The 8,740-nt window shown below is 43.6% G+C and overlaps 2 protein-coding genes across 3 annotated transcripts; one reads left to right on the top strand and one right to left on the bottom strand.

The window, feature by feature from the left end:
* The first annotated feature begins 9 nt into the window (after positions 1-9).
* fgfbp2b (fibroblast growth factor binding protein 2b) lies at positions 10-2,730 on the top strand. Its single transcript, XM_088374619.1, has 2 exons — positions 10-2,364; positions 2,626-2,730. Exon 1 carries the CDS (start codon positions 1,666-1,668, stop codon positions 2,353-2,355), a length of 690 nt encoding a protein of 229 aa, XP_088230745.1. The 5' UTR covers positions 10-1,665; the 3' UTR covers positions 2,356-2,364; positions 2,626-2,730.
* A 297-nt stretch (positions 2,731-3,027) lies between these two features.
* Positions 3,028-8,312, bottom strand: anxa5b (annexin A5b). Of its 2 annotated transcripts, none has more exons than XM_088374616.1 (13): positions 8,170-8,312; positions 8,017-8,063; positions 5,931-6,015; positions 5,574-5,668; positions 5,240-5,353; positions 4,972-5,062; positions 4,736-4,815; positions 4,530-4,580; positions 4,018-4,111; positions 3,858-3,953; positions 3,688-3,746; positions 3,506-3,628; positions 3,028-3,346 (listed from the first exon to the last, which is right to left on the bottom strand). In XM_088374616.1, the coding sequence occupies exons 2-13, from the start codon at positions 8,017-8,019 to the stop codon at positions 3,284-3,286; spliced, it is 954 nt and encodes a 317-aa protein (XP_088230742.1). In that variant the 5' UTR covers positions 8,020-8,063; positions 8,170-8,312; the 3' UTR covers positions 3,028-3,283. The 2 variants fall into 2 exon arrangements, with proteins under 2 accessions (XP_088230742.1, XP_088230743.1); XM_088374617.1 differs by having other exon boundaries at positions 8,144-8,264.
* Between the last annotated feature and the right edge of the window lie 428 nt (positions 8,313-8,740).

Below are 8,740 nucleotides of genomic sequence, written 5' to 3'. Positions count from 1 at the left end.
GTGGCGTGATCTCAATGCATACATTTAGTCCTGAAGTCCACACACACAAATGATGGATTTCTTTCACGTCAAGAAATGGACAGAAGTAAAGTTGTTGTCATACAAAAACAAAACAGATATTGTATCACTGCACACACACTATGCTCTTTCCCTCCCCCTCTTGATTGATGGACTTCCTGAATGGCGCTAGGGTGTTCGTCAGGAAATCAGGCCGGCAGACTAAACATTGCCGCCACTCTTCTACTTTTTGTGTCCCCTTTGCAGTCCACTTAACACTTGAAAGACGTCCTCTGTTATCCTCAGGCCTCAATCAAAGTTTGGGCTCAACCGCTTTCGGAAAGCCCGCGGCGTCATACGCACAGTGGTGCCTTGTGATTGAATTTTTTAACAACCCCCAAAAATCAATCTCATGACTGCAATCCAATTCAATGTGCCACGTTATGAACAAAATCTACCCAGAAGTCTGTTATATAAAACCTTCGCAAATCCGGGTAAACATTAAGAAGTAACGTTTATTCTGGAACCTGAAAATAAAAAGGATCTAATTTCATCTTTCACCCTCTTAATAGGAATATAGAAACTCACAACGTAAGCATACATGTATAAAAATATGTATCAATAGTGAAAGAAGGACTTATGTGAGATTATATAATGTGTCATGAAGAGTTTTACCTCGCTCGTTATGTGTTCCGCATCACTGAGAGCCCCCCCCCCCCTCCCCTGAGAATATATCACACACGCCAGACGTGTGTGTGTTTGCACGCCTGAGTGTGGCATGAGGGGGAGGAGGAGCCACGTGTTGACCCGAAGAATGATATCTTTGTGCACCTCGACACGACACAGCCGCTCTCGGATGTTTTGGATAAAGTCAAAATAGAGCCAGAACAAAGGTGGAATTTTACAAGGGAGATCAAATGTGTATTTTATGCAAAAACTATGCAGATTCAAATTGGTAATTTCATGAGAAAATGTCATTTTATTTTACAAAAAGTCCAAAAATTCTGAGTATATGTTTTAAAATTGATTTTACAAGAATACTTTTCATGTTACAAAGATGGTTTTTGATGGAAATTGCACTTTGGTCAGTTTATTAATTTGATTATTTAAAAAAAATCCCCAAATGGAAATGTATTTTACCCAGGTAAGGTTTTCAAATTGTGAGAACAAATTAAATAAATAATGTATGTATGGAGCAAAACAAATTGAGATATCACATTGGTGATTTTACGCATGATAAAATGATTTTAAAAAGTAAAAAAAATTAAATAGGTGCAGAATAAATAATTTAGATTTTGTACTAAGATTATGAAAAAATGTTCAAACATTCTCATTTTTTTTACATTAGTTCACCTAATTTTTAGTTAGTTTAGTTAGTTAGTTCTACCTATTATTTAGTCTAAAATAAAAATTGCAATTTTTTGGTCTAAAAACAATTGCAATTTTTTATTTCCACATGAAAAAGTCTTGCGTGTCTGTACCCCCATGACCCCAACTCATTCGTTGCCCTCCCCGCACCACATGTGTAGAGTAGGCGGAGCCAGATATACACCAAAAGAAAGCCGTCTTTGTCCATCACGACCTTATAAAGCAGCGCTCGGACCCTCTCTGGCTTCCGCGCACCCTTTCCCACTTCCCGTATACGTCCCGTAAACATCACTTCCAAAGATGTGGGCCCGAGTTCTCCTTCTCGTGATGGCGGTGTGGGCGTGCCACGCTCAAAGCAACAACCAGCAGCAGCAGCGGAGCATCTGGGACGAGCCCATCCGCTTCAGCACCAAGAGCAAGGACGCCTGCACCATGGTGGTGTCGGGGGCCTCCGACTACACCCGCCTGCGCGTCTCCTGCAAGGGCCCCGCGACGCCAAGCGGTGCCCAGGGCCGCGTGTACTACTGCGACTTCCAGGGCAAGCCCAATCTGTGCCGCGCCTACAGTCTTAACCCGCGCCACTACTTCACGCAGATCATGTGGGAGCTGCGCAAACTGAATCACGCCTGCCAGGGCGCCAAACTCTACCGGCCGCCCATGTGTAAGAGGCACCCCGACGAGGTCCAGATGACCTTCCTGTCTGCTTGGCCTCGTGCCGCCAAACCCACCAAACCGGCCGCCGGCTCCACCGCCGCTCAACCCAAACCCGTCGGCACTCAGAAGCCGCAGAGGCCTCAGGCACCCGTCAAGCCCCAGGCGGGCAAAGCCGTCCCGGCCCCCGCCAGGAAGACCACCCCCAAGCCGGCTAAGACCACCGTGAGGCCTTCGACGGATCTGCCTGAGTCTAAGGCGTCCCGCTTGGCCACGGAGTACTGCTGGAAGAGCTTCCACGGCATCTGCTCATACGTCATTGGATTGTTCAAGAACTGACACCGACGGGTGAGTCACTTTTACTTTGTCTCTATCAATTTTGGAGCTATGTTTCCTTTACTGATGTGTTGTTGCTAGGCAGACTTCACAGGCAGTATTGAGGCTCCCTATTGGCTAATTAAAAAATTTGGGGGAAAATTGGGAAGAGAAACTCAAAAAGAATTGAAAAATAAAAAGCACTCAGAGTTTATGATATTATTTGACTTTATTTATTGCTTGGGTATTTTGAGTAAAATGACTAATTCATATATCCCACTTCTGTTGTTTCAGGTGGGGGACACCACTGATGGATACGTCACATGACCTCGTCATTCTCAACCGAGTAACCGCTTGAAACGGAGGCAGAATAAAATCAAGAGTTCCACTTTTCATTCAGCTGTGTGTTGTTTTGCCTTCTTGTCACCTTCTTTTTTAAAGCAGTTTTCAATCTATCAAAGACCTCCTTGTTGGGCACTCAGCAACAACGCGTCTGGCGACTGGCCTGGGAAGTTGTTAACATCGTGAAAGTTTAATTACGCTGGTCACTTGTTCAGTTGTCAACACAGAGGTGGCCTGTGTGTTACACAGACTGACCTCCTGACCTGGAAATAATTTGTTATTGTTGGAACATGAGCATAAAAAAATACTACTTCATACTTGCACATCCAAACACAAACCACACGACAAAAAGAATTTGATTGTACTTCATCAATTGAAAAGTTTATTATCGAGTCAACTGTCAAAAACAAACAAGTGCAAACATGGAAATGGGATCAGTCGTAAAATTAGCGGAGCGTCTGTTAACAAGCGGGACGGACATGAAAGTGAAACGTTAACGACCGTAAAAGATCGGCGAACCGATTTTCAAAAGCACCCGGCGGCTCGTCCGTTTGTGTCACATGCGATAAGTTTGTGTGGTGAGTAACTTTGAACGATCTTGTTGCCATGGTTACGCGTCATCTCCACCGCAGAGAAGGAGCAAAGCCTTGCGGTAGTCTCCGCCGGTATCACTCTGTGCAAACAAAACCAATACACAAAATTTTTGTCACACTATACTAATACATTCAAGTTCAATTTTCAAGCTCTTGTTTATTTTCTTACAAAATATCTACTCAAATCGTACCAATAGTTGCAAAACAATAACTATGAAGATGTGTATTAATGTGTGCACCTTGATCATGGAATAGAGGGAGCAGGCAAACATCCTCCTGAATTCTGTTCTGATGTCCAACAAGTCCACTTCGCTGCGAGTGGCCATCACTCGGATCACCGTGTTGTCGTCGGTTCCCGCACCCTGACAACGTACAAAAGGTCAGTAACCATACCCGCACATCCAACTATTGTTCGTCATACCTTCATTGCGTAGTACAGAGTCTCGGCGAAATAGGCCGGGACACTCCTGGCACACTTCACTGTAGAGGGAAACAGATTTTTTTCATGTCTACAAGAATCTTTTGTTTTTAATAATACAAGAAACAAATATATATATTAACAATGCTGAACTTGTCTTTCCCCTTCCTTACCAACAGCGAGCAGGAGCTCCCTGAGGCTTCCCGACGTCTCCCTTCTGATGCTCTCCTCCATCTCGTAGCCTGACAGCTTCATGTAGGCGTCAAACACTGAAGAAGAAAAAAAAAAAGTGAGCCAGCGAACGTTGTTTTTGCCGGCCTGCCGCCCACGAACCTTTCCTGAGGTGCTGGGCGCTGCGGTTTCCCAGGATGGTGACAAACGTCTGCTCGTCGGTGCCGAACTTATGCTCGCCCGCCTTGAACAGGACCTACGGCGACAACGAAGACATTTTGGGATTTTGAAAAAGACATAACCGAGCGTCTCAAGCATGCCTCTCGAGTTAATTCAAAATAATAAAAAATAAAAACCCAAAATTATTAATTAATTTCAGATAACTAACATGCTAATTGGTAATTACTTTAATCTAATTAACATGCTAGCAAATTATTTAGCAACAGCAAAGTAACTTTCAAGTTTAAAGGGGCCTTGTTAGCAGGCCTTAACCTTAATGCTTGTCTATCGCCATCTCCAGGCTATTGCGAGCAACTGCAAGTCTAACCAGACATGTTGGAATTTTTTTTCCTCCTTAAATCACAGCTGTTCAATGTTAGGAGGATCGTTTAAACTCATTACTATTTTCAATCAAGTAATTAATGATGCCATTTTGTCATATTCTCCAGGCTTACCTCAGCATCAGCCTGGATTTTTTCCTCCTGGATGCCAGTCTGCCTGTTGGCCTGTGTGGACAGAATGAAGAGATGAGAAGATAATCTTTCCATGGCTGAATAATACATGACTGCAAATAGCGCATTATTAATGCCAGACAATTTCCATGGGTCAATATTCAAATGGCTCCTAAGAGACTCGATAGATCTTAGCAGATGTTGCTGACCTGGAGCAGGATGACCAGGAGCCTCTTGAAATGACCCGAGGTATCTCCTGACACGTCCTCCTCAAGGTCGTCGTCGTACTCTGGTAAAAACATCGACGCATTATCAACATCCATTTTCATCCATAATTTTATGTCGGTAATATGAATCATTTTCCAACAAAGTCATATTTTGTCACTTTACGTCAAGTACACTGTGATATAGTAGGGGAACATTAAATGTGCTAAAAGCAGGTTACCTTGTCTGTAGGCAGCTACAATGTCCTTCACCTGATGAGCGGTCCTAGAGGCCAGTATCTCCACTAGCACCTTCTCGTCGGTGCCTGCCCCCTAGTGGTCAAAGAGCACACTCACAGTCATGAAGGCCCAAGTAAGTGCTCTTGTTGTGGTCAAGTTTTGATGATTTCTATCTAGATACATTGAGAGGTGGATCCTAGGTACCAAACTCAAGACGATGATGATTTTCAATTTGACGCATGGCAACTTTTGACTGGCTCGTAATTTTACCTTGATGGCGTTACGGAGTGAAGTGACATCATAGGCAAGGGGTGGCGTCATCAGGGACACAATCAGCGTCTCAAATTTACCGCCCAGCTCTCCCTTCAGGTCTTGGATCAGGTCCTGAAAAGGTCAATTTACACATTTTTTTTTTTTTTAAAACAAATGAACACATTCCAAAAGTTTGAGAATAATGTGACAAAACTATAGTTTAAAATAAATAATGTAAACTCAAAAATCGTACGATAGATTATATTACGAGAAAAAAAGGTCAAATTTTACATAAAACTCTCCTAAGTCATAGAAATATATATTTTTTTCACATTAGGTGACCTCCTCCCACCTTCCCGAAGTGAGTCTTGTAGGCGGTGGTGATCTGTTGACGCTGGGCGTTGTTGCGGGATGTCAGCAGCTGCAGGATGGCTTCCTCGTCGGTTCCTGCAACCATAAAGTACGACACATCATTAACACAACACAAAATGTGGAAAAACAAAGCCCTGTGAATATTTTCCAAACATACTTGAGGCCTGTGCTGCCTCCTGCATTTACTACATTATCTCATAACTTCATTAGAAGCGCGTGTTTAGCTCGGCCGCGTCTCAAATTTCACTCGTGTTTGTCTAGCGAGGGCAAACCCGAGCGCCGTCGCGGTCCACTGAGGCATCAGGTGACCTCGATGGAATAGCCTTGAGCGTCCTACCCAAGCCTTTCATGGCCTTGTAGAGAACTTCAGCGTCGCTGGTGGCGTTGAAGTTGGTGCTGGCTTTCACGGTTCCGCGGCTGGCCTGCAAACACAACATCGATTATATTTACTTATTTATTCGGTAATATTCTTCCATGGCTTTTACTCAGTAGGGTGGCGGCTGAGCCTTTGGGCAAACTTGTAATTAAATATTTTCACCATAGAATGAATGTGTGCATTGTTAACATATAAAAAAAAAAAAAAAGAAGAATGTGTCTTGTGGCAGACAAATTACAGAATCGATCAAGGAAATGAAAAAGCAAGCACGAGTAGATAACGACTTACTTTTGCCATTCGCTCGATCGTTCATACAAAACGGCTCTTGTCTGACAAAAAAAAGTCACAATCGAATCTTTCGGTAATGGATAACCGCGGATAAGAATGTGCAAACTGATCAATATTCCGAAAGACGACGCTGATGCGATCAGAACGGAACGCACGCTCCCTCCCATTGTCAAACATGAGTGACTCAACAGCCGTGTGGCGTCTCGCTCTAAAGGAGGCGAGATGTTTGGAGAGCAGAACCGCAGGAATGTCACTGCAAATATGACGGCCAAATCATGTGGGAGGCCACCAAAAAAAAAAAAAAAAAAAAACAAGGGCGCAGTTTGTGTTTTTCCAGCCAGGAGGAATTCCAACATGCAGCAGTTCAAATCGAATCAATGTCGGAATTCCTCCCGGGACAAACAACAACCATCTGGACCAGAACACAATGGGGGATCGTTGCCACCGGTATGTTGGAGATCGATTAGGAATGTTTTCAATAAGTCATTCACGTCGTCTGCCTTTGCCAAATTTCAAGGTCCACAATTTGTTTGTATTGGATCGCAAAAAGTTGACATACACTTCTGTGCCGGCTCGATTCCATTGTTGAAGAATAGCCATGTTAGCAGTTAGCAGATGACTGATAATCAGAATCGAGTCATGAACCTCAGGAGTGTGAGGCAGACGAGCTTAACACTATTCCACCGTGCTGGCCGTACTCTGCACGGCTCATTTGAAATTCGATCCGCTCGATGTTTGAAGTGCTGTCTGAGCTTCCCACAAACATCTCGGCGAGCAGAAGTGAGGCGATATGAAAACGTTCCATTTCCTGCCAGTCGAACTTTTGTCCGTACATTCTCCGAGAGCAAGTTGCGACCTGATTTTGTCAACTTTGAAAGGGGGGGGGGATTTGGAATGTTCCCCCTACGTATGTACACATAAAGCAGAGCGACCTTATCAGCCCCACTCCTTTTGTTTATGGACTATCCGGTTGCCGCGGATACGCTACGAGGGAAGTCCCTGGCTGGCCGCAGACGGCAACCGCACCGTTTGAATGACGTGTAGCGGCTCCACCCTGAAAAGGGGCGCTTCTCCTTTAAAATGGAGGCTGGCTTTTGGACTCTGACTGGAAAAAGGGTGTTTTAAAACAGAAAGAGACAGACACCCCACCCAAATGAAGAAAAACATGAGTCACTCAAACTAAACTTTCCTTCCCCAAAAAAGAAGTGCGTTTTATGACCAGATGACACTTAATCATCCTTGAACTAGTTACCTTAGAACGAGGAAGGAGGGCTGGGCGTACCCAATTTGCAATTACATTTAACTTTGTTTAATGATAGATTTATTACAAATTACATTTGAGGATATTTTAGAGTTTTTGGAATTGTCCCTGCTTCCACCCATCCCTGCTTTAAAGGTATTACAATTCTCATGTCTGGGATGAATTGAAACTACAAAAATTCCTCAGTCGTTCCACTAAATCGCAGTTACACAGAAAACTGGAAAGCCGATGAGTGTCGAATGAATGTTTAGATGTGTGCCAGTAGAGGAGGGGGGGAAAAAGCCGATCAAGTATTATGTAATTTAAAAAAAAAAAGTGGGCGTTGTTTTGGGAAGTCTTGATGCTTTTTTTTCTTTACTATCATGAGTCATAGATTTGCATATATAACGGATCTCGTTTCTTTCACATTATGATGACGTTTTACTACGATGCAGAGTTGAATTAAGTTTTTTATTCAGTGTGGTGTGTAAAGAAAGGAAATGCAGAAAAGTGACTCACCATTTTGACAGGAGTCGGTTGTTGTTGTTTTTCTACGAGGAAAAGTTCTGTCAAAAGGGAAAAAACGTCACAAGTTTAGACTTGAGCAAATAACAGCCAAGGTTTGAGTCCCAGGTCACGCTGCTACCTGCCCGAAGATGAACGTCGCCTTACCGCAGAGATGCAGCTGTCACGCCCGGTGAGTGCACGGAGAGAAGCGGCGAGGTGAAGCGAGAGAGGACGAAAGGACAAGAAGGACGATCGCTTGAAATCTGCTCGGAAAAACTCTTATGGGCGTGCGAGTGAGCGGATGCGCCGCACCCCGGTCAGCGCAAAGCATCTTGGGTAATGTAGTCCTCTTCAGGCTGCGGCCAAAACGGAAAAAGCGCAAGAGTCGATAATGAATCAGAAAAAGCTGAAGTTGAACTCTCCTTGCTCCTTTAGGATCATTAAATTATCTCTTTGTGTTTCAGAAAACTTCCATATTAAGAGCAAACAGCGATGCTACTTGGTGACTTTTTTGGGCATGAGTCAATTTCTTATGATTAATAATTAATGGATGGAGGAGTTGGATTTTCTTTCACAGTTTATTGTCTTGGCACAGCTCAGTTAAATATAACTGTCTGCACTTGGCAAACATGTCATGAGGCGTAAATGATCGTGTCTACTAGAAAATATGATTATCTATGATATTGAAGGAATGGCAAAAAAATAGCTCGATTCATCGATCATAGCAATCAGCCAT

Source organism: Syngnathus floridae, chromosome 4 (assembly GCF_059516105.1).
Source record: "Syngnathus floridae isolate MCC-2025c chromosome 4, RoL_Sflo_1.0, whole genome shotgun sequence".
Taxonomy (NCBI): domain Eukaryota; kingdom Metazoa; phylum Chordata; class Actinopteri; order Syngnathiformes; family Syngnathidae; genus Syngnathus; species Syngnathus floridae.
The sequence above is the reverse complement of the archived record's forward strand: the minus strand, read 5'-3'. Positions and strand labels throughout refer to the sequence as shown.

Excerpts from the sequence above, each read along its gene's own strand:
- fgfbp2b (XM_088374619.1), top strand. The coding sequence starts at position 1,666 with ATGTGGGCCCGAGTTCTCCTTCTCGTGATGGCGGTGTGGGCGTGCCAC.
- anxa5b (XM_088374616.1), bottom strand. Across the intron at positions 5,669-5,930 it reads CAAGGCCATGAAAGGCTTGG|GAACCGACGAGGAAGCCATC; the intron begins GTAGGACGCTCA and ends TTATGGTTGCAG. Across the intron at positions 4,581-4,735 it reads TCCTGGTCATCCTGCTCCAG|GCCAACAGGCAGACTGGCAT; the intron begins GTCAGCAACATC and ends CTGTCCACACAG.